The sequence below is a fragment of the Microtus ochrogaster genome, chromosome 1 (assembly GCF_000317375.1).
Source record: "Microtus ochrogaster isolate Prairie Vole_2 chromosome 1, MicOch1.0, whole genome shotgun sequence".
NCBI lineage: Eukaryota > Metazoa > Chordata > Mammalia > Rodentia > Cricetidae > Microtus > Microtus ochrogaster.
The window spans coordinates 46,900,329-46,926,189 of record NC_022009.1 but is presented as its reverse complement, the minus strand read 5'-3'; the positions used below and the strand labels follow the sequence as shown (position 1 = coordinate 46,926,189).

Below are 25,861 nucleotides of genomic sequence, written 5' to 3'. Positions count from 1 at the left end.
GGGCACCAGATCTCATTACAGATGGTTGTGAGCCACCATGTGGTTGCTGGGAATTGAACTCAGGACCTTTGGAAGAGCAGGCAGTGCTTTTAACCGCTGAGCCATCTCTCCAGCCCCTCCCCCCCCACAGCACAGTTCTTAGCCCGTGTTTTATCTCGTGTGTGTGTGTCTGTTGCACACACGCCACAGTTCTTTCCTTCCTTCGTGGTTCTGAGGATCAAAGGACAAGTTTTTCTGAGGCGGAGCCATCTTTCCTGCCCTGATTTGTGTGTGTTGGGGGTTTTTCTCCTCTTCTTCTTCTCCTTTTTTTCCTTTGTTTACCTGAGTCTGGATCTCACTATATAGTCCTGGCCGTCCTAGAACTCGGTAGTAAACCAGACTTGCCTCTGCCTCTGGAATGGTGTCAAAAAGCTGATTTTGATTAATAATTTTCTCTTAGAAACATCATCTACTTTCTCAGCGACTTCAGGTTTATTAACATGAATTGTCTAAAAAATTATTAAATTTGATCTTGATACCTTTAAGTTTTTAGTTGAGTTAGAGGACTTAATCAGTTGATGATACTTACGTTATGTGACATCAGTGGTTCAGGGATGTTGGGGAAGTACTCTACAACCGACTGTATCCTTAGCTATGAAGTCTTTACGTTGGTTTAAAGAGTTGAAAAATGTTGGGTGTGGTGGCGCAGGCCTTTAATCTGAGCACTTAGGAGGCAGAGGCTGGTGGATCTCTGTGAGTTCAAGGCCAGCCTGGTCTATAAAGAGAGTTCCAGGACAGCTGGGGCTGTTAGACAGAGAAGCCCTGTCTCAAAAATGAAGGAACGAAAGAAGGAAGGAAGGAAGGGAAGGAAGGAAGGAAGGAAAGAAAGAAAGAAAGAAAGAAAAGAATGAATGAATTGAAAGCCAGGGAAAAACTTTTGTGGCCGCTACAGTGACACAGTGTTAGTATACTTAACAAAGCATGAGTCTGTGACTGTGTCCAGTGAGAGTACAGGCAGGGGGCATCCGTGAGCAGGTGAGGGAGTTTGCTGTAGTTCTGATTTAATGTGGACAGCACCTCCCTCTGACTTTCTTCATGCTACTGTGCCCCGAAACTCAGCCACTGCTGCTCTCTTGTTTTTCTTGGATTCTGTTTTGATGTTTTTCTAGGGTCCTTATGGGTATGTGTGTCTATATACACGTTGTATGCATACATTGCACATATATGTGTACATATAGCTAACACTTGGGTTTTTTCCCTTTGAGGATTGAGGATGTCTTCTGTCCTCAACTGACAGAGTGAACATGGAGGTAGGGTAGGGATGCGACAGAGGTCCTGCTTGGTGGTCATGTGGTTGCTGGGGTGGGTGGTGGAATGCTAAGGATGCCTCTTCCTGATGATCAGAATTTCAGGTTTTTCTTCTAATGCTCAATTTCCTCTAGACATAGCTCTTTATTGGCAGTGGAACTTGAAGGTTGATAGTCCTTGGCTGTCCATTTTGCTATAGATTATGTAGAAAACTTGTTTGTAGTATAGGTCTACAGTTGTCCCTCTTGGTGCTCTCCTTCAGTACTGTAACCACCCTTGGTTCATCTTTCTCCAGTAGCACTGTGATGGCAGTTAGTTGTAACAGAAGTTAGAGTGCACATCGCTGTGAATTTCCACTCCTCTTCCCATTGTTTTTCTCTACTGTGGTTGTTCTTGTTGATGGCATGAAAATTTACTTCCAGTGTTGTGTTTGCAGTCTTAGAGAAGAATTCTCAATAAAGTGCACATCAAATACTTTTTATAATAAAATTTGATGTGGAGAATTTAATGGTTGTTTCTCATTTCCTGAAGTATTCTATAACACTGTGTTTGAAAGGAAGTCTGCATGTTGAACAGTAGGAGAACCTGCACAGACCTTGAAATCAAGTCCAGAGTGTGGTTGGGCTGGCATTGACCAAGTTTGGGAAGTACAGATAGTTTGTGCTGAACGCAGAAACCATCTATCATGTTAGCTCTGCAGGATTTGCACAGAAGTTTTACCAGCTCGTAAAACTTTTATGGTCCAGAAGGAACACCAGCAGTAAACAAAATAAATTCACAGCTCAGCTGGCTATGGGGCTGGTTGTCCTGACAGTGCTCCCACTGGAGATGCTGTCCCACATGCTACAAGGCTGGCAGTCATGGGGCTATGTGTACCTGCTTGGAGACTGTGTGTATGAGTGCTCATTCAACAGTTAATGCTGTATCCTCCAGGACCTCTTTTTGTCAGCTGCTGTCTTCCCTGTCTCCCTTTACACCAGGAGGTCTGATTTGACCTTCTCTGATACCTTGTCTGGTTTAGTTGGGGCCGTCCTTCCATATGATGGGTAATTTGGGATGAAAAAGCCATCTAGGAGGATGTGCTCCACCCTTCATCTAGCCTTCACCTCTCATGCTGGCCAGATGTCTACCCAGGAGTATAGGGCAGCTTCCCTGGAACCTCCTGTCTCATGGGACCATATAGACAGAGGCTGGGAGGTGTGTGGATGCCTTGTTCCTGCCTGTCTCCAGCCAAAGCACTCTGGTTCCTCTTTCCACTGGGTAGGAGGCTGTAGACCAGTTGAGAGATTGTAGCTGCCTCTTAGGCAGGGGTGACTGCAGGACCTCAGACCTACAGAAATGTGTGGTATCCTCCTAGCACCCTTCTCTTCCAGCGTTAGAGGCCCCTTGCACAGTGTCAGTCTAACACATGGTCTCATGGCGTGCTGTGCACTACTGCTCAGGATTCACTGCTGCTGGAGAGCCTTCATTGCTGAAGGCAGTGAGAACCCTGTTTTGAAAAGGACCTCGTGCAGCCTAGACTGGCATGGACTCCTCATCTTCCCACCTCGGCCACCATTGAGTAGGACTTGGCTTTTAAATGTGGTCCTGAGCTTTGTGGTTTAATTGAGTTTAGGAACACAGGTTGATTCTTGCCCATCTCTATGAGTCATGCTATGTCCAGCTACTTCAGGTATGTTTCTCTCTTCCACTTGCTAGGTCCTCCAGATCTCGATGCAGATGAGTCTAGATGATAGGGCTGGGGTTTGAGCCTCTTCCCACCAAGAGCCAGGAGCAGTGTGTGCATGAAGGTGCAAGTACAGCACCCTGAGTTCCCTGTGTGCTCCTTTTCATGGATGTGTTGACTACTTCTGTATTGCTTTGGAGAAGTTATAGTTTTGAACTGGGGTAAGTATTTGTCTTCTAGTCAACTATGAAAGTCATTCTATATTCTAGCTAGATACACATCATTTATCAGGTATAAGATTTGCAGATTTTTTTTGACTGCGGGTTGTCTTCTGCTTGCCCCGATCCCCACCCTTGATGCTGTCTTGGGCTCACCAGAGCTTCTGCCTCAGCTTGGCAAGTGTCTGGCACTGCCAGTGCACCCCTGTGCCACGGCACTGCGCAAGAACTGCGCCACTCTTCCTCCTCCTGACTCTTCTTTCTCTTCCTCCTTTTGCTTTTTTGAGACAGAGTTCATGTAGCCTTTCAACATGCTGGTTTTGCAGACATGCGCCACCGTTTGCCTTAACAGTGCCTCCTGTTTTGGGGTCTGGAGTGGACATCGGTGGTAGAATGCTTTCCTAGTGTTCTGCGCTCGTTCTCCAGCACTGGAGAAGCCGGCTTGCTGTTCTAAACATGTTTTTATGCTTATAGTTCAAACATGCAAGTGTTAGTTTTTTTGTTTGTTTGGATTTTGTTTTTTGGCTTTTTGAGACAGGGTCTTACTAAGTAGTACTGGCCACTCTAGAACTTGATATGCAGACCAGGTTGGCCTTGAACTTACAGATCTGCCTGCTGTTCAGGACATCTGCTACCATGCCTGACATGCTGTTTTGATGATATCCAGTTTGTTTTTGCTTGTGTTTTGGTCTCATACCTAAAATTGTCACCTAACTCAAGATTGGGACCAGTGTTTGTTTTAACTCTTGGAGAGGGTTGCCCTCCCTTACTTGTTGAAGCGGCTATTCTTTGCTCTTGGACTCATGGTGGGGGGTGGTGTCACTTTCGAACTTTACGTGGAGTCATGTGGTGGTTGTGAATGGTTTCATGGATGGATGCTTGTGCATGGGCACTCCACTCTGTCTTTAGAGACGTGGACTATTACTGGACCTGGTGTTCACTGACTGAGCCAGGTTGCCTGGCCACAAGTCTGAGGCATCCTCCTGTCTCCGTTTCCCCAGCTCTGGAGTTCCAGGTGTGTTGGTGTTGTTTGTGTTATCTTTAAACATGGGTTCTGGGGATCCAGACTTTGGTGCTCTGGGTTGTGTAACAAGACTTTACTAGCTGGGCCATCCCCTGCTCTTGAGTGTGTGCTCTTTCTCTCATGTTACATTTATGGTTTATTTATGTGTATGTGTGTGGGCTGTCTACTATGTCAGTCTTCCAGCTCAGGCCTTCAGGGTTGGCGGCAAGTGCTTTACCCACTGGGCCATCTCACTAGTGAACATCCCCACCCCTCACTTTCTTTCATAGTTTTTTATTTTTGAGACAGGTTGTAGTCCAACCTGGCATTGAACTCATGATGAGTTTTGCCTCAGCCACTCCAACACTAGAAAATCCATGAACTACTGTGCCCAACTTTAGCTCCACACAGTGTCCCTGACATACTCAAGTCTGCTTAGCTCAGAGCAGATTGCCTTTTCACCTGCTAGGGAGCGTTTGGGATTGCGAATAAGGTGCTGTGAGCATTGTTATGTGCCTTCTCTTGGAGTTACCTAGTCTAGAAGTCAGTTTAGAAGCTGCACCTGTGTTAGCCAAAGAGCTCTCTGCACAAGTTTGGGATGGTGGCAACCAGCTGTGCTCAGAGGAGAGTGAGATAATCTCCTGAAGTTAACCTTCCCCCTTAAACTAAGCATGGCCCCTCTGATGGACGGGGCTCAGCACAGGGCTCTTCATACCTGGGAAGCCACTGTCACTTATCTGTTCAGTAGCACAGGATGTTTTGGTAATGTGCCAGTTACTAAATGATTACACTAAAAAAAAAAATCAGGAGCTAATTTCCTCCCTGGCTTTTAAAATGGAAACTTATTAGTGTTGCAGGAAATGTAAGACATGGATGTGGGAGATAAATAAATGGTGACAGATATAAACACCAAGTGCTGCCATGCACTTGGACCTCACATTTCCTCAGTCTGCTTAGATAGTGTCCATCCTGCAGGTTTTCAGGACAGCACTGTGATATCCCTGACACTTGAATGTCCAGAGAACAAGGACTGCTGGCAGCTGTGGGTGGATTTACTACTTACCTAGTGATTGGGATCCAATGAACAGACGGTTTTTAGATAGGAAGGGGTGTGAGTCTGAATGAGTCTTTGCAGGCTCATGGTTAGTGGAATCTGGAGAAGTGTTTATGTGGGGGGGGGGGGGATCTTGGTTGGATCAGCCCACTGGGCGCCAGAAGCTTGGCTACAAGAGGAGGGCCAGCAGACAGCCTTTTGGATGGACTTGCTGCCCTATGAGGAGGGCCAGCAGACAGCTTCTGGACGGCCTTGATGTCCCTTATTCTCAGGGTTTCCAGATTACTGAAGTTTAGCCGCCCATGTTTCACTTTTAATCTGTTGGTGCCTTGCAGACTCATCCCTCTGGTTGATCTCCTTATTTCCTTCCTGGTGCAGCTTCTGCTCCAGATGTCAGTTTAGCAAGTGCACTTGGTCCTAAACCTGCGACTGTGGTCCCTGGAAGCATGGTCATGTATCTTGTGCTCAAGGACTGGAGCTGGAAGACTTCAGTTGATTCTGTCAGAGATCCCTAGCAGCCAAAGTCAAATCTCCTTTTTGTCTTCCATTCAACAGAAAACTCCTGACCAGAGGCATTCTGGGAGGAAGAAGTGCAGACAGTTCCTCAGTGTCATGTCCTTCCTGTCATAGCAGGGCCCAGCCCATTCTCATGTGGGGAATAAATATTCTCTGTGTATATTTAGAATGGCTCAACCCAGTGGTAGGAAGGAGGGAGGAATTCATTTTTGATTTCTCATCCTGCACCAACACAGTAGTTGAGCTCATTTCTCATGTTGCTGCCCTGGAGACGGGCGTCATCCTAGGTTCTGTCTGTGTGCTAGATTTGGGGAACCAATCTGTAATGATGCTTTTTGTCTCTAAAATAATTGCATAGAATTCAAGGGTAGGGGAATGGGTCAGTCCCCACAATTTCAGGTGCTTAGTTCGCAAGTAAGATTGGATTAGAAAACTGTCCGCAGTGCTCCTGCTCTTCTGCCTTGTTCAGCCATCAAGAGATTGCACCCCATGGTACAAGATACAAAGTAACTCCATGTAGCATTCTGTCCAATCTGCCCCTGCCAGATAATCCCAGCATCTGGCTTTAAAAAAAAAAGAAAAAGAAAACTGTGTGTGCTGCACATCCACCTCTGCACACCTGGGAGGGCGTTGTGTACAAAGTCCCCAAAGGGCTTTCCTCAGTAAATGTGGGCAGAGTTAAATCTGAACTGGAAGCCTTCATTTCTTAGGTCAAACGTTAAGAGGTATGGTTAAATTGTCTTTGTGTCCTTGTTAGAATACATTGTTTCAGTAAACGATGACTTGCCAGTTAGACAGCACCTGCAGACACAGCCCAGCAAGGGCTCTGGGTGGATGCCGCAGACTTCAGCTTCTCTCATCTTGTAGAGCTGGCCCTTTTAATTTCACCCTTAGGGTGAATAATTCCAGATGTTGAGTGAAATTCTTTGGAATTGTTGCATTTGAAGATTGGTAGAGGTGGAGAGGGGTGGGAGTCTAGAGTTTGGGAAAGGCCTGGAAAATTAAGTAGTGGAGAGAGGACAGAAGCCACAACTCCTTTGCTCTGGAGGGAGAAATGGTTTCGTGTCTGCCCTCCACCGTTAGCTCTTCATTCTCAGTACCCAAGTGAAATGCTGAATTCAAGACTCTCTTACTGAATTAAATTTTGGAATGAGGTTCCATCACAGGGTAACAGAAACAAGACTTCCCCCCTTATAGCTTGGCTGTTGAACCCCAAAGCAGGAAGGTTACTGTGGGGGAAATTCAGAGGCTAACTGGAAATGCCCTTGTGACAGGGATGTGACACCATCTAAGCCTTCATCTCTGCTTGTACCGTCCTAGCCTGTCCCCTGACACAAGCGCCTGGTGCCTGGAAAAAAGTGGCCCCCAGGGACGAACCTCTTGGCCTGGGGTCAGGAAGCTCAGCTGTTTCCTGTCTGTGTGTTGTGGCCACAACCTTAGTTGCCTACCTGTCAGGTGGCTTGTTACCGCACAGCCACATTGCCGCTGGTTGGGGCACTCTGATTTCACATCACATGTTCAGATTGTGTGTCATTTTAATGGCAGGTTGCTTCACACATGTGTGTTGCTGTTTCCTGTCCATGTTCAGTTTAAGTTTTGCCCCATGTCTGTCTTTGTAAAACAAGGTTAAACTAGTATTAAAGCTCTTACATTAAAGATTCTACTTGTGCTGGGTGTTGGTGTCACAACTTTAGTCCCAGTACTCGGGAAGCAGAGGCCAGTGGAACTCTGTAAATTCGAGACCAGCCTGATCTACAGAGCAAGCTCCAGAATAGCCAAGGCTACACAGAGAAACTCTTGTCAAAGTTTGTCAAACAAACAAACAAACAAAAAACTATACTTGCTAAAGGAAAAAAATAATACTTATTTTTCGAAAGATTTTTGTCTTTGTTCCCCTCAAAGCAACAGGGCACTGGACCTTACTGTGTCCTCTGGTACCTCTCTCTTGTTGTTGGGGTTCTTGGGAGGGCTCCACTCCCCACCCAGTGAGTGTCCATCAGGGCCTCTTAAAACAAGATTGCAGGGCTGGGAGGACGGCTCTGTGCATAAAACACTTTAAGAGCAGTGTGAGGACAGTGTGAGTGCTCGGCACCTGTGAAAAGAGGGGTACGGTGATCCAGCACCCATAACTCCAGTGCTGTGAGAGGCAGAGAGGTGCATCCCTGAGGTCCTCTGGCCAGCTAGTCTAGACAAGGTGCTGAGCTCCAGTCCAGTGAGAGGCCCATCTCAAACAGTAAGATAGAGTGCAGTCAACGATGGCATTTGATGTTGACTTTTGGCCTCCACTCATCTATCCACTAATGAGTGTGCGTACACGTGTGTGTGCACACATAGATTGAGGTACCTTAAACATTGTAAATCACAAGTTTGTGACTTCTGTTTTGCATTCCACTTCTGAAACCACGTGTTTTTGTTGTTGTTTAACATGTGTTTACTTATTTTGTGTGTCTGACTGGGGGCTGGTTGTGGTGCAGACCATGGGGTGAATGTGGAGGTCAGAAGACAGAGTTGGTTCCAAGGACAAAACTCAGGTCATCAGCCAGCGTGGCAGCAAGCACTGTCACTCACCCAGCCAGCTTGGCAACACCAAAAAGCCATTAGTTGGTATTCAGGGCACCATGTACCTCTGGGTCCTTTTCAGATGACTTTGGTTAGCTGGCAGAACCCCCTGGGAAGAGAGCCTTCAGGGGAAAGCACCCTGACTTCTAAACTCAGGTGCTCCCAGTAGATAGTACATTACAAAATCTGTTTGCCTTCTCCCAGCAGATGCTGCTGGCCAGGTGAACTGGAGTCGTCTGGGAAGAAGGAACCTCAGTTTAGAACATGCCTCCATCAGATTGGCCTGTAGGCTAGGCCGTGAGGGCATTTTCTTGATTAATGGTTGATGTAGGAGGCCCACTGTAGACTGTGCCAGCTCTGAGCAGGTAGTCTTATGTTCTGTAAGAAGGCAGGCTGAGTGAGCCACGGAGAGCAAGTCAGGAAACACCATCCTCCACTGCCTCTGCTTCAGCTCCTGCCCTAAGTTCCTGCTCTCACTTCCCTGAGTGATGGCCTGTAAGCTGTAGATGAAACCCTTTCCTCCTCAGCTTTCTTCTGGTCATGATGTTTGCCACAGCCATAGAAATCTAACTGAGGGTGCCGAGGACCCCACTCTGACAACCTCCGTGCTCAGAGAGCAGAAGTGTCCAGAGTGTTACTAATCCTGACTTGTTTCAGCCTTCTCTGAGGCCTTTTTTTTTTTTAAATCTTTTGATTAGAATTGAGGTTTGGTTTTTGTTTTGTTTCTTTTATTCTTGTGTGTCTGTGTCCATGTTTGACTACATGCATGTCTATTCAAGAAGGGCATATGTGGAGGTTGGAGGACAGCTTGTGGGAGTTGTTTTTTCCTCCACTATGTGGTTTGCACGAATTGAATTTAGGTCATCATGTTTGGACAAGTACCTTTACCTGCTTGCTTGCTTTTGGAGACAGGGTCCCATAGTCTAGTGTGACCAGCTTGGAACTCAACTGTGTAGCCCAGACTGACTTTGAACTTAAAGTCTCTTTCCTCAGCTCCTGGGTTTTGAGCACTTATTCTTTACTTCTGATTTTACTTTCTTTTAAATTTGGGATGTACACAGACAGGATGCTTCTAGGAGCTTGTAGAAGAAATGGCCTAGAAACTGGTTGTCTTGTGGATGCACCAGCAAGCAGAATGGGGACTTTGTCATGAAGCCCTTGCTGTGTTTCTGTGACTTCAAATCACTCCATTTTACACTAGGTTATTTTTCATTTCAAGTTTTTTGGGGGGAGAGGCAGTGCTGGGGGTGGAAACAGCTTTATGCAGCTGGTCAAAGCTCTATACTGAGCTACATCCCAGCCCTAGAATTTTAAATTACATTTCTATTTAAGCAAGGGGAGCTGGCCTTACTGTAAAGTTGTTCATTCAGCAGAGGGTCTTGGCTTTGCTGAAAGACTCCTACAGGACAGTACTGCATGTGACTGGGATCACTGCCTCCTTCTTGGAGGGTTCAAGTAGGGTGCACTGTCCTTGAGCAGGAAGCCAAATCACCGTTGGGTGTCGCGCAGCAGTGAGGTGATGGGACCTTGTTTCTGTAATGACAAAGCAACTTTAGCCAAGTGGATGTGAGTGGAGAAAAGGAACCTGACAGACACGGCGTGCAGGGTGAGGGGCCTGAGTTGGTCTGGAAATCAGGTGTGAATGGCTTCATCGAGGTGGCATAGGCGGCTCCTCCCATGACTGTATCTTGCTGGAATGAAGGTTTCCCAGCTGGTGTTGACTCAGCGCAGCCTCCCCACCCCAGTGGACTTTCACTACCCAAGCCTGTAGCTGGCTTGGCTTCTGACTCACTGTTAAAACGCTTCCTCTTTACCCTTAAGTCTCATGTTGAATAGTTCATTAAGTTTGTTCGCTAAGAGTGTTGCAGGTCTGCGGTCCATGTCAGCTTGGGTGGGAGGGTTCTCAGGAACTAGAGTGGGTACCACCTGGACTTCTTGAAAGAGTCAGTTGAATTTTCTCCAGCTCATGGTTCATGGTGGAGGATTTGTAGTTGCCTGCCTGGGGTATAGGTTGCTGTCACTGTACAAATATCTAGTTATCTATATAAGTGAATGTGGTTTTTATAATTTAAGCACATTTTTCAGAACTCTTATGGTGAGTATTAATCTTTTGTGCCCTCACTAGGAGCAGGTGCTTTCAGGGAGCTGGCCATGTGCCAGGTAGCCATCCTATGTCTCCTGAAGGGAGCTGTCTATGTGTTAGGTGGCTACCCTATGTCTGCCCAAGTGCCAGGTGGCCGGCCACACTATATCTCCAGGAGGGCCCTTAGAAGGAGAGGCGTTCTTAGAAGCTGGGAGCCTTCAGGTAGAGTTGACTTATATCTGTGTGTTCCACACACGTCAGTGGCCTTCAGGGGTCCCTATTTCCCTGTGATAACATGCTGTTTGTACTGGGTGATCATCAAGGGAGGTCAGTTGCAAACATAATGATGCTGTCACAGCCACAGAGACAGAAGAGTGGAGAGACTAAGTCCAGGCATGTGGGTAGAGCAGCTAGGTGGGGAAAGTGAAAATTAATGCCTGCCTTCTGTTGGCAGTTACCTTGACCATGGTTCCTTCCTCTGTCTCTTCCCTGCTAGACCCTCTGTTTAGTTGATCTAATCTTACGTCCTCTCTTGGTGAACAAGCCAAGGTAGGAGGCATCAGCTGCTCATTTCATAGTGATTTGCAGTCACATCCCCTTTGCCTCCCCTAGTTCCTCCTGGCAGAGCTTCCTGTTTAAAGGAACACCGGGCTTCAATTTTTCTTGTAGTTTGGATCTCATATTTATCATTAGCTTCTCTTTGTATTTGTATGTGGTGTATGACATGGTCTTGTGAGTGTGCCCATGTGTGAACTGCAAAGGCCGAAGGAGGATAGCAGGTGTTTTCCTCTATTGCTCTTTGCCTTTTGTCTTGAGACTGGGTCTCTTGTTGAACTGGAACTTTGCCTTTTTGGTTGTGTTGACTCTCTGACCATTAAGCTCCTGGGATCCACCTGTCCCTGACTTCTCTGCTTGGGCACACAGAACCATTCCTGCCCAGCAAGCAGTCTTACTGAGCCATCTTCTCTTTCATAGTAGTTATCTTGATGAATTTATTACCTTTTGGGCAACAAGATAAGTTCAGAGAGGCAATAGAGATCTACAGCTCACTGTAGAACACTTATAAGGGACTCGAGGTTTGACCTCTGGCTCTACAAAAAGAGGAAAAATTGAATGAGGTCTAGAGAAATAGGAAGTCTAGCTGTCCAAGTAGACATGGTGGTGTAAGCCTTCCATATAGAGAAGGTAAATCTCTTTTTGATGGCTTGTCAGAGTGACCATCAGTCATCACAAGTTTGTGGCTGTGCTGGAGAGAAAGCAGTGTTAACCCACGGGAGGTAGACCTAGGCTTCAAGTCCACTTTATGAGGGGGGGAACTCAGTGTATGGGAGTGTCTCAAGGCTCCCAGAGTCTAAGGCTGAGAGTACTGGTCCTGGAGTGAGCCATCATGGGCTCTACTCTAGCTCCTATCCTGGTCCTTAAAGGTTCCCTGTGGGTATTTACTGACCTGGTAGTATTTGGTGTTTAGACATAGATAGGTATTGATAGATTATGCGAGAAGGTTTTGTTGTAGCTTGTTTTTGTCTCTCTTTGTGTAACTCATCCTTCTGCTTTTGCCTCCTGAGTCTTGAGATTACAGGTGTTAGTTCCTGTGTCTGGCTACAATTCTTCCCTTCTTGAAACTTAGAATTGTTGCATGTGGTTTTCCTGCTCCATTTATAATATATGTCACTGTGAGAGTCAGTATCATTACCAGTTGTGGCTGACTGACCATAACGTTGCCTTTTTAAAGTGTGTTGTGTGAGTGTTGTATGATCCAGAAAGATGCTCTTCAGAGGAACAGGATTTCATTTCAGGTACCCACATGGCATCTCACAACACTCTGTAACTTCAGTTCTAGAGGATCTGACACTGTCTTCTGGACTCTTGGGGGACTACACATATGTGCAACACAAACACATGCAAGCAAAACAGCCATATAAATAAATAGTTCTTTTGGGAACATAGTCTCTCTGTTTAGCTCTGGCTGTCTTGAAACTCACTCTGTAGACTAGGCTGGCCTTGAACTCACAGAGACTGGTAACTGGAGGTTTCTCTCCCACCTACAAACACTTTGGCCTATTAGCTCAGGCTTATTATTAACTAGCTCTTACAACTTAAATGAACCCATTTCTATTATTCTATATTTTACCACAAGGCTTGTGGCTTGTTACCTCACATCTTGCTTCCCCAGCCACTGCTGGGATCTCTCTGACTCCACCTTCTTTTCCCCCTCTTCTCTACTTGGCTTTCCTGACTAGCTATATTCTGCCTGGGTACTGACCAAATCAGCTTCTTTATTAACCAATGATAATAAGACATTCATAGCATATAGAAGGACTTCCTCCACCATCTCTCCTTTTCTGTCTAATTAAAAAGGAAGGTTTTAACTTTAACGTAGTAAAATTACGTATAACAAAACAGATAATCAAGTAAGAATTATAGTTACAATAGAGATCCTTCTGTATCTGCCTTCCAAGTTCTAGAATTAAAGTTGTTTGCCATCAGGCCAGAATTTGTTTTTGAGAGTGTTAATGTAAATACTATTTGAAATGAGTATTTCTAATTAGTAAAAGTAATCTTTATCTTGTTTTATATTAATCAATTGATTGATTTGAGAAAGGTCTCACTATGTATCCCAGGGTAAGGTCACACCTGGTCCAGATAGTTCTTTGACTGCTCTGGTTTTGTTTTGTCTAACATGTCTTAGGAGCGTGACAGTGACCCCTCCCCCCCCTTCTCTCTCTCTCTCTTTTTCCCAGGACAGGGTTTCTGTGCAACAGCTCTGTTTGTCTTGGAACTAGCTCTTTAGACCAGGCTGTCTGTCCTCAAACTCATACAGATCTACCTGCTTCTGCCTCCTGAGTGCTGGGATTAAAGGTGTGTGCCACCACCATCCAAGGAAAATATGTTTTAAATAAGGATATGTTTATTTTATATGTATGTATGTGTGTATGTTTTGCCTGCCCTTAAGTATATGTACTGCTAGAATACCTGGTGCATGCAGACTACAGAAGAGGGCATCGAACCCCCTGGAGTTGCTGATGGTTATGAGCTACCATGTAGGTCCTGGGAATTGAACTCAGGTCTCCTGCAAGAACAAGTGCTTTCAAATGCTGAGTCATCTTTCCAACCCCAATGTTGTGTACAAGACAGCAGTATCTTAGTGGGGTTTCTATTGCTGTGAACAGACATCATGACCACAACAGCTTTTAAAAGGAAAACATTTAATTGGGGCTGACTTAGAGTTTCAGAGATTTAATGTCATTATCGTTACCACAAGAAACATGGCAGCATGCAGGCAGACATGGTGCTAGAGAAGGAGATGAAATTTCTACCTTGATCTGCAGGCACCAGAAGGAGATTGTACCACACGGGGCATAGTTTAAGCATATGAGACCTGAAAGTCCATCCCCACAGCAGCACACTCCCTCCAGCAAGGCCACACATTCAAACAAATGAGTCTGTGGGGCTATTCCCATTCAAACTTCCACAAATACCAAAAGAAAAAACAATCACTTTGACCTCTTTACACTTGAAAGTTCTGTAGCGTTAACTTTTATTGTTTTATTTTGTGGTTCTGGGGCTCTGCCTCTCTCATCCCAGCCTGACGTCACTGGACCAGCTTCAGTAAGTCATGCTCTCCTGCTCATCCATCGGTTGCTGGGACGAAGCCTCATGCTCTTCCCGAGCAGTGTGCTCTGGTCCCTAACGTTGAGCCACATCCTACTCCTCCGCTCTTCCAGGACTGGGATCCATCTAAGTTGTCCTGGTAGTCTCTTGTAGCATTAGTGGCAATGGTCATCTGGCAAGTGTGGCTGTCCCTATTTTCTAGACTTATCTTCTTAGCAGCAAATGAGTATTGGAAAAAGTTTTTAAAAAAAAGTGTGTAAAGTGTCTCTAAAACGATGTCAAACCTAGAGGGTAAGTTCTCACATGATATTCCCTGACTCTTGAGTAGCGTGCATTTGATGTGTCACTAGCTGCTCATCTTCTGACGAGCAGGTGACGTCTCGGGTATCCCATTTTTCCCAGCTGAAGAACTTATTAGTGTCAGAACCAAGTCGCGGGTTTGCTTTGTGTGTTGTTGGGTTTGTGACCATTGTGGTTTGTGTGAGGAGACCTGGCTCCTCTGGTGGAGGATAGTGAGAAACTGAAACCTGGTATCAGGGGCTCGTTTTGATTGAACTTTCTGTTTCTGTGCCCCTCAGGAGATAGAACTTGATCTTCTGTCTCTGTGTACACCCACTTATATCTGTGTATAGTGGTGTGTTACTGTGTTTTAATAAGTAAAGCTTGCCTGAAGGTCAGTCAGTGCAAAGCAGCCAGACTGTAGCCGCACAGGCCAGGCAGTGGTTGTACACGCCTTTAATCCCTACGTTAGAGAGGCGTGTAAGATGGGAGGAGATAAGTCTCACACTCAAGCCTCACTCTGAGGACTCATGGATCACGATTTTGGTTTGAGGTAAAGGTAAGAACCAGTGGCTTGCTGCTTTGCTCTTCTGATCTTTAGGTTGAACCCTAATATCTGTCTCTAGGTTTTTATTATTTGTGCTACATTTGGCACCCAATGTTTGGGGTATGAACTCACAAAAAAGCTACCCGCACAGGCCGGAGCTACACGTGCGGCCCCAATCTCATGTGGCTAGGCTTTCTTTTTTCCCCAAGCCTCTGAGCGAGTTTGGGATTTTCCTGTTGTAGTCTCTCTGAAACAGTCTGCAGCTGCCACCTAAACTCCAGAAGCACCTAGGTTCCAAATGCCACAGGACTCACCAGCTCCAGGCTGGTTCTGCCTCCAGGTGCCTCCTGCCACACATGCTTTTTCTGAACAGTCTCCTGAGCATTTTCAGACAGCCGTCTCTGTCTCTCTCTTCCCCCACTGTGCGTTGTGGGCTCTCTCTGAACCCCCTTCTTGGGCTGCTGCCAAACTAGGTAGCTGTCTTGAAATCCAGTCAGGCTTTCTACGCAGCAGCAATCAGTCTCACATCTTCATCAACATCATTGGCAGATTTGGTAAGAAAATTGGAAATTCTTGAAGGGAGGAATTAGTTAAAAGAGAGTTTTTTTTCCCCACATTAAAAAAATGGGAAAAATCATTACAATGGAGGGATTTGGGTCTCTGTAAGATAATATGCTAGACTGTCTGAAAATGGAATGATTAAATGAGAGATATCTAATTTAGATGAGATTTATATAATGTCAATTTTAAATATTCTCAGCATTATGATTTTTGTCTCTTCACTAAAAATGTTGGTTAACCTGAGTGCTAAGATACGGGCCTTAGAAAAACCTAATAAAAAAGATCACAGAGATATTCAAGTCCAGACAGAGGAATTTAATGGAGAGCCAATTCCAGCATTGCATTATAAGAATAGAGAGGAACAGCCTAAGGTTTTTATAAACCAACCTTAATATACCCAGGAACCTTACAAGAGTTGCCAAATAGCAGAGGCTTTGTTACAGATAACTGGATTCCTGTGTCAATGTTAGATTTAAAGAGATTCTAGGAAGCAATGGTCTCATATGGTATGCATTTACCTTTTGTGAAGCAAATGTTAAACTGGTGGTCAGTTTGTAATAGAATTATCCATGAAGACTGGATAGAGTTGGTTAAAGATGTTTTAGAGACTGGTCCACATTACCATGGAGTGTGTGGTTCAGAGAAGAGGCTAATGTTATTGAACAATGGAGTAAAGCTAGAGGTAGGGAAATCTTCCAAGATCAAATTCTTGGAGAAGGAGATTATGCTACTATAAAAAGACAAGCTGTGTGTGTTGACCACACCCTGGATTTATGCTGCACAGCAGCTTTGAATGCTTGGGACAGAGTTGGAGAATCAGGAAAGAAAATCGAGTCATTTACTAAAATTATACAGGATGCAAAAGAAGCCTTTATGGATTTCTTACAAAGATTGACTTGAGCAATAAATAGAATGATACCAAATTCAGAAGCTAGACACATAATAGAATCTCTGGCTTTTGAAAATGCCAATTCTCTACGCAAAAGGATAATTAGGCTGTTAAAAGCAAGGTCAGAACCTTGGAGGAATGGATTCAAGACACAATTAGTATTGAATCTCATGACCATGATGGTGAATGGATAGGAGAGGTGATTTCCAGAGGTTTAAGGAAAAATCAAAATGTCAAATATTATAATTATCGCAAACAAGGTCAGCTTAAAAGGGACTGTAGACAGGGTGTTCCTAGAAACAATGTTTTTTTTTTTTTCTAAGAATAACCCATTCAGAACACCCCTCTGCTGGATTATGAGGAAGGTGTGGCAAAGGCAGGCATTGGACTAATGAGTGTGGATCAATGAGGAGTATTTAAGATAGTCTTTGCCATTGGAAAACTCCATGAGGGGCTTCTTACAGGCCCTTATGCCAAATCCGGTTCAGTCCTTTCCTGTTATTATAGAGGCAACTCCTTCCCAGACAATTAACCTAAAGCCTAATATAAGAAACCATACTGCTCTGGATAAAAGAACAGCTATAGAAGAGAGAACAAAAAATTCAGGAGAAACTATAAAGTGAGTATTTTGGCAAATTTCTATAAATGAGCAAAAACCAAAATTAAAAATATGAATAAATGACATCATTGAAGGTCTGGTAAACACAGGTGTGGATATAATAATAATTTCATCAGAATCTTGGCATCCAAATTGGCTTTTTCAGGATATAAATGTTCAGTTATTAGGAATTGTAACTTTATCTCAGGTAAAACAGAGTGTGAGATGGGTCAAATGTATAGGGCTAGAAGTCCAGAGAGGAAGATTAAAACCGTATGTGGCTAAAATAGCAATGAAATTGTAGGGACATTTTTTGTTACAGCAATGGAATACTCAGATTAACATTCCCCCAATCTTAGAAACAAAGTATAAATTAATGTATGTTTCTGGAAAATATTAGAAAGTTTTATAAAGAACAGTTAACAGTTGTCTTGCACTACCAACCATTCAGCTTGTACAAGAAAGGGCCGAGTACTTGCTGCTGTTTCAAAGGCAACATCAGCCCTCCCTTTAAAATGGTTGACAGACAAACCTTTATGGGATAAGCAATGGGCTTTAGCAATAGAGAAACTACAGGTTTTAGAACAGTTGGCACAGGAGCAACTAGATGCTCAGCATATTGAAGAATCAACCAGTCCTTGGAATTCTCTTACATTTGTTGTTAAAAAGAAATCTAGAAAATGGAGAATCTAAGAGCTGTCAATAAGGTGATTCAGCCAAGGGGCTCTCTGTAGTCTGGCGTTCCTCTGCCTTCTCGATTGCTAAAGGATGGCCTCTTAAAGTTATTGCTTTAAAAGATTGTTTCTTCACTAAACCTTTACAAGAAAAAGATACAGAAAAATTTGCCTTCACAGTGCCTACTTATAATTCTCTCCTGCTAAAAGATGCCAATTGGAAGGTTCTCTCACAGGGAATGTTAAATAGTTCTACCCTGTGCCAATATTTTGTAAGTCAGTCATTGAAAATGATACATAAGCAATTTCCTGAATCTATAGTTTACCATTACAAGGACGGCATGTTGGTATCTGATTCAAATGTAGATACTTTAGAAAGAATGTTTGAAGAAGTAAAGAAAATTTTTCCTTGTTGGGGATTACAAATTGCTCCTGGAAAAATACAAAGAGGAGATTCTATTAATTATTTAGGTTATAAAATAGGTTTACAAAATATTAGACTACAAAAGGTAAAAATTAGGAGAGATCGAGTGTATATTCTCAGTGACTTACAAAGAGTTATTTTGCATATTGAAACAGTTGAATTTACCTTATTATTTATTCAGGTACAAGATATAATCAGGAATAGCCATCATCCCATATACATAACCCACATCCTGTCCCATGTGGGTCTGCCAGATCCTCTAGCACATGCAGAAATCAGTCAATTCTTCATTGGAAATGTGCTAAAGACCTCGGAATTTCATTAAAAAAACAATATCAGGGGCTGGAGAGATGGCTCAGAGGTTAAGAGCATTGCCTGCTCTTCCAGGGTCCTGAGTTCAATTCCCAGCGACCACATGGTGGCTCACAACCATCTTTGATGGGGTCTGGTGGCCTTTTCTGGCCTGAAGGGATACACACAGACAGAATATGGTATACATAATAAATAAATAAATAAAAAATAAATAAAAACAAAACAAAACAATATCATGTCAATAGCATTTAGAAAATTCAGTTAATAAAGCATTATGCAATCTATTTCTGAGGCTATTTATTATCCCTTTCTGTTTATTTAACATATCCTTTAGAGTTCATTTTGATCTTTCTGTAACTGCCTGCCCTGTAGGATTGTGTGGTATCCCTGTAATATACTTTATATTATAATAAGCAAAAAACTTCCATTTTCTTAGAGACATATGCTGGAGCATTGTCTGTCTTTATTTGTACAGGTATACCCATGATTGCCATAACTTCTAGAAAACATGTAATTACCGAATCAGTCTTTTCCAAACTCAAAGCAGTTTTCCATTGAAAACCTGAATTAGTGTCAATGGTGTGATGAACATACTTCAATTTGCCAAACTCTGCAAAATGGAACACATCCATTCCATCTGCCAGATTTTGTTTCTTTGAGGACCCTTTGGGTCACTTCCTACAGGTAGTGGTGTTTGGCTGAATAAAGAACAAGTAGGACATTTCCTTGTAACTTACTTGGCTTGTTGCCATGTAATGGAAAAGTCTTTTTTTAAAAAAATATTTATTTGTTTGTTTATTATGTATACAATGTTCTGTCTGTGTGTGTGTGTCTGCAGACCAGAAGAGGGCATCAGACCCCATTCCAGATGGTTGTGAGCCACCATGTGGTTGCCGGGAATTGAACTCAGGACCTTTGGAAGAGCAGGCAATGCTCTTAACCACTGAGCCATCTCTCCAGCCCACAGTCTTTTTTTTTTAAACCTGCGAGGAGAAACAGGGGACCTGACTTCATGCTGTCCAGGTAGCTAGCTGTTTCTGTCATTTCTCACAATTTTTGAAAGTCGCTTGCTCACACTTCCTGCTTACTCAGTTAATATTATTTCTTTCTTGGGTCTCTGAGGGAGTTGAAGACTAGATAGTTATAGATTTCCTTGTTTACCAGATGTGGAAAGCAAGTTATTATAGGAAATAAGTTAGCACAAGCCTTTGGGCTCACCAAGACAGGATGTATGGAGTATTTTCTCTGAATTTGTCAGATGCAAATGGACTAAACATTGTTAATGTATTTATTGCCTGTATATATTGTATATAGTATTATACTTATTGTATATAGTTTTCTTATATTAGCTATAGCCTTCCTTTTTATTTTAGACAAAAAAGGGAAGTATAGTGGTATATTATTTGGGTTTTAATAAATAAAGCTTGCCTGAAGATCAGTGCAAAGCAGCTACCCTAGTCAACCATACAGGCCAGGCAGTGTTTGCACACACCTTTAATCCCAGCGATGATAATAGTTAGCTAAATAGGCTGGGCAGTGGTGGTACATGCCTTTACTCCCAGCACTAGAGAGGAATATAAAACCAGGGATGGGGGTAGACAGGTCTCATGCTCAGTCTCATCATGAGGATTCATGGAGGCAGGATTGCCATTTTGGTCTGAAGTTAGAGGTAAGAGCCAGTGGCTGACTGCTTTGCTTTCCTGATCTTCAGGTTGAACCCCAATATTTTATCATTTGTGCCAAATATATGCTCATTTCTATATGTCTGTCTGTCTGTCTCTCCCTCAGTATAGAGACAGGCTCTCACTGTTCTCTCTGTATGATGGAAATGGGGAGTTTATACTGACCCTGTTGGATTCCCCAATATACTCCTGCTTCCTTCCCGTCCTTCCATCAACTTTGTCTAGGATTGTGTCCTTCCTTACATGGTCACTGCTACATCTGTGCCAGGTCACCCTCCATCCTCAGCCCGTTCCTAAACACAGAAGTCTTTCTTGCTCTATCAGCCACAGAATGTGAGCTCTGACTCCTTTATTCTTTGACCTAAAGAAAGTTCTAGATAAACCCTCAAGGATTTTTTTTCCATGCTTCCATTTTGTGTCTCACTTCATTTAGATTGATTTCCTTTACCTTGCCAAATTCTCCCTTAGGTTTGTTTCTATACTTGTCATTTATCAGACTGACCTGATAACTCCACGTCAGCCTTCTGAGGGACACCTGGACATGACTGTTCAAATGCACAAGCAACAAAAAACGTCAATGAGCAGAAGAAAAGCTTGACAGAGATGATGAAGTAACCTTAGGGCAGCTGATGCAGGAGAACCTACAAAGAGGGACATGGAGGTGATAGCCTGTAGCACAAACTCTAATTGTTCTTAGTAAAAACCTGAAGTCAGATATTAGGGGGAGTAAGCCGAGAGATCAGAGAAGCAGAGCAACCTGGGCGTGGGCTCCAGTGGATATAACAGCTAAGTCCTGGAAAGAAGAAATTTATTCCCAGAGTGGCTAGTGAATTCTAAGATGATGCCCATGTTGGGTCGTCACCGCACGTCCTTATGACCCGCGTCTGTGGGGAAGGCTGGAGGTTTTCTCTGGGACCCCACAGTGGAAGTGTTTTCTTCTTGCCTGATAAGGAGAATTGAGCAGAAATAGGCAAATCATTTTCAGAATACTTAAAACACATGTGGGTGGTTAAAACAAGCATTAAAATTTGCATTTCACACCTGCTAAGACATGAACATTAGGTGGCATAAAGGATTAAATGTTTTTGAAAAAAGCCATTTAACAGAAAATAGGATTAAATATGATCTTCAAAGTTTAATTGATTTTTCTAAACCTTAATAAAATGATAGGAGAAAAAGAACCAATTAAAATTTATTAAGATAGCTTTCTACCCTGTCTCAAAACCAAAAAAATAAATATAAAAGATAATTTTCCTTAAACTAATTTCTGTAAACTAAAAAATAGTATAATTCATAAAAAAAAAAGGCCACTGCGTAGAAGAATTTCATTTGTAGCTATAATGTCTCAGTAGAACAAGAGTAAAACAGTTTCTCCAGCAGGAAAAGCAGTGTGTGGTGTGCACAGAGCACAAGTGACCCAGAACACAGCTCCTAAGAGGCCGCAGCTCTCCAGGTGCCATCTGAGCGTTGTGGTGTTGAGAGTGTGGTCTGGGTTAGACTTGCTTGGGAAGGCATCATAGGAGCTGTAAAACATTTCTCTGTTCCTTGGGGAGTCCAGGAATTTCATCCTCAAAATTAATTGGAATAATAAAAAGTATTGTGCAAATCATCATTGTAAATTTAGTCACTCTATGAAAATAATATTTATTAAAATTAGCATATCAGACTCAATTCATAAATCCATTAAAGTGATTGTTGACTGATATAAACATGAAAGTCACGAGTAAAATAAAACTGGAACAGAAGCTTGTAAGCAATTGACTATGTCCAGGAACAAGAACTGAAATGGCAATGTGGGCAAGTTCAGTGTGCACGTGACACTTTGGTAGGTGGACTTTTCTTTACTTTTCAAGTGCTTCTGTGCGCTTGCACTGTTTGAGTGAAGGCGCTCAAGCTTGTGCACCTGCTTCTGTGGCTCCAGAAAGCCCCGCTGCTGTGTGCATTTGTGCTCTCGGAAGAAGTCAGGGCCCCTGTTTCTCCTCACAGAAGGTTCCCCTAAAAGATTCTGAGAGGTGGTGTCCAGTAGCTGTCTAAAAGACTTGTTTCCTTCGGGGGTTTTAAGAATGGTTATTTTGGTGATATTTGAAAGAAACAAGCGTGAACTGTAGATGACCCTTAGGTTCTCACTTGAGGGTTTTCCTGTTAGACTTGTGCACTGTTTTCTGAGCTTTGCGCGGCTGGCATTTGTGGTGAAGGGCCAGAGTCCTCTGCCCAGCTCTGAAGAGAGCCAAGAGTCTTGTATGGCTTCCAGTATTGCTGGGAACAACAAACAATAGTGTCCGAACCTTAATAGTACTGAGCAACCGTGTAAGGAGAAGTATAGAGAAGTAGGGTTAACAGTATGGATTCAATGTAAAGTCTTTAAAATATCACATCGTACATTTTGGCAGAGCTCGTTTTAGATATTAATGTAAATGCAGTGGTAAGAAGTAATACATTTGCTCAGTTTTCCAACTACCTAACATTCTAGAAACCTTAGAGTAGCCAGGCGGTGATGGCAAACACCTTTAATCCCAGCCTTTTGCAGGCAGAGGCAGGTTTGAGCTCTGTGAGTTTGAGGACAGCCTGCTCTACAAATCGAGTTCTAAGACAGAGCTACACAGAGAAACCCTATCTCAAACAAACAAAGAAGAAGAAAGAAAATCTCTGGTAATTAGGACAAATAGAAATGTGGGAAGCAGGCATTATATTATAGCAGTCGGCGTCTTTGGCACGTAGGCCAGGCTGTGGGCAGGAGGGAGAGGGGTCAAGGGCAGCCTTATTCCTGGCACTTGCTCTCTCCTGGGGAAAATGAGTACACTCTGTGTGGATTTCTTGGATACATTGTCATACTGGTGGAGATGGGGGCGGTGCTGAAAGTGTTAGAGCTTTGCTTGTCACAGTTGTGAAGGCTAAAAAGGCCAAAGTCAAGGTATGGTCTGTCCGGCTCCTAGAGACTACCAGCGTTCCATGATATTAACTCGCTTGGGGCTGTCCCCCTCCATCCTCTCTGTATTTTCTTGTGGCTTTTTCTCCATCCTGCCTCTGTCCAAATTTTCTTCCTATAAGAACACCAATCTTGTTGACTTTAGGGCCCACCCTGTTACAGTTGTGACCTCGGGTTAACTTGTTTATGAAGACTCAGTTTCCAAATAAAGTCATACTTTGGGGAACACTTCATCACAGTACCACACCTTCCAAAAACCCAGCTATTTACTAGTCTACAAAACATAGCAGTAATAGAGTTACTCTCAAAGAGTTGGTGTGAAGAATACATAGTAACATGAAATGTCTGACTGTCAGATGTTACCAGAGAGCTGGGCTTACCAAGGACCTGTTGCAGCTCCCTGAGATTGTTCAAGGCACCTTTGAGTCTCCTGTTCCTCTAACTGTCCCATAGTTCCTGCATCACAGGTGGGGACCACAGAAGCGTCCCACCCAGCTGTCCCTTATGATTGTGGACATGCCAGTTGCTCTCTCAGCGGGCTGACCTTGGATCTGACCAGGAAATTTACAGTGTTTTGTTTTGTTTTGACCAGGGGATTTTCACAGCCATAATATTTGCTACAATAGAAACTAAATCGTACCTGTTGACAAGCATCTACATTGAGAGAAACCTATAATACAGCGTGGTACCTCTATCATTTAGGTTGATAGAGTGTTAGTGTGCTGGACTAAATTGTTATTTTTCTTTCCGCCTTTAGCTAAACCATTCACACAGCTTGTGAAGGACATGCAGCTTCATCGGGAAGATTTTGAGATCATCAAAGTGATCGGAAGAGGGGCTTTTGGTGAGGTAAGAGACTCTCTTACCCTCTGCATGGCCCAGGCTCTGCTGGCTCCATACTTCTTGGGCACCTGTCTGCCGGCATTATCTGCAGAGCTTTGGGTGGTAAACTCTGATAAACAGAAGTAAGAAAACAAAATTTATTATTAGTGAATTACCCTCCATATTTTGGGGCTTCAAAAACTAGCTTCTTGGAGATACTATAAATAAGTTTTCAATTTGTTGATTGAATTTTTTTGGGGGGGGGGAGTTCTTCCTCTCTCCTTTTTTGTTTCCTTGCTTTTTGTGTGTGGTTGGGGAATGGGGGTATCAAGATCTCATATAGCCCAGACTGGCCTTGAACTCACTATGTAACTGAACTTTTGATCCTTCTGTTTTTGCCTCCCAATTGCTGGGATTCCTGGCTCTTGACATTTTTCAAAAACTGCAAGAGGAATTAAGTGAGGTTTACTCTGTGGCATCAGCACCAGTGCTGTCCTACCCTGTCTGTCCAGGACAACTTTCTCTGCTCCTCTAGGGCCATGCAGTCCATGCACTGTAGTGAGGTTTTGCTGTGGAAGTACGTTAATCACTGAGGAAGAGTCATACAATAGAAAAGCTGTGCATCCCACCGTGTGGCTTTGTGCTCTGCCTGACAAAAGAACCCACGGGCATTACCCACTGGGTACTAGTGTAAAGTACTGCCAAGAAAGTCATGTAGTACAAGGGATGCATTTTCTCATTAAAAAAAAAAACAAACCAAACAATGAAAGAAAGTAATTTAGAGAGTAGCTGCTTCTCTCTGGGGTCCTATCTGACTACAGAGTCTAAACCAGCTCGGGGTTTGGGGTATATCTCTTCTGCAGAAGTCACTTTGTGACACCCCCACTTTATTGCAGGACTGTGATGGACTCTGTGAATATTGTTCTTGCACCCTATTCTCCTCCCTCTACGTTCCCATATCTCCTTTCCAGGCCCATTTCTCTTGGCCCTTTCCCCATTGGGGAGAGAACCATCCAGTCCCCAGTGACTTTTCAACAACTCCAGGTAGATCTTAGTCCTGCCCTGGATTATTACATACAAACCACACGGATCTAAGAACACGATTGTGTCTGACAGAAACAGAGGCCTGTTGCTCTGGAGCCAGCACCCAGTCGACAGAGTATCTCCATCCTGAAAGTCCCCTCCTGTCTCTAACAGTACCTCACCCACACCCAGACAGTGATTCTTCTATTTTCACAAGGAGGGAACTTCTTATTTGAAGGAGCCACAGGTAAAACCTGAGTTCCACATGAAGCCAGAACTCTTTAAGTGGTCAGTAGCTTACTTGATGGTGTGAGTGTGGGTTTGTTGTAGAGTGAGAAGCGAGAAAGTCTGGCAGAGTCAGCCAGTTTCCACCCAGGTCACTGTTTGCCTGCAGTGGTGAGGAACACATCAGGGCCGGCCACAGTGCAGCCGTGGCATCCCTGCCCATGGGAGGAAACGTCAGGTGAGAACAGGACTAATAGGTGAAATGAAAGAAGGAAAATTCCTTTGCCAAAATGGTTATAATGTGTGCCCTTGGAGGTGGGGGCGTGTTGGGAACTTTGTTGCAAAACTCAGGGTTTGAATGAGTTTCAGAGATGGCACTTACCAGCACAGGCTCCTCCAGGTTAAGAGAACCAAGTCTCCTGCCAGGCTGTTCCCTGCCCTCCTGTGTCTTCTCCCCTTTCTCTCTTTTTCTTTATGATACTGGGCTCAACCCAGGGCCTCTTGAAGGCCTTGCACCTTTTTCTTCTTTTTTTATTTTTGGTGTTTGGGGCAGGGTGTCACTATGAAACCCTTGCTGTCTTGGAACTCTATGTAGACCAGCCTGGCCTCGAACTCACATAGATCCACCTGCCTCTGTCTGCATGCTGGTATTTGACATATACCACTATGACTGACTATCTTTGTTTCAAAATTTTATTACTTTGGTTTTGTGAGTAAGGCTATACAAATTTATGTCCCCCTCCATCCTCTCTGTATTGACCCATGGGGCCAAAGAGTGTTAGATCTCCTCAAACTGGAGTCAGAATTTGGGCTACCTGGTATGGGTGCTGGGAACTGAACCTGGATCCTCTGCAAGAGAAGTTCTTAACTGCTAAGCCCTCTTTTCAGCCCCTTGGCCTTA

At 43.8% G+C, this 25,861-nt stretch overlaps 1 protein-coding gene across 2 annotated transcripts in view; it reads left to right on the top strand.

The window, feature by feature from the left end:
* The window catches only part of Cdc42bpb (CDC42 binding protein kinase beta), a 95,831-nt gene that overhangs the window by 11,014 nt on the left and 58,956 nt on the right, over positions 1 to 25,861 (top strand). For both annotated transcript variants that reach the window (XM_005343569.2, XM_013345945.2), the window contains exon 2: positions 23,648 to 23,739. In XM_005343569.2, coding sequence (XP_005343626.1) covers positions 23,648 to 23,739 — 92 coding nt within the window. The remainder of the gene's footprint in view (positions 1 to 23,647; positions 23,740 to 25,861) is intronic.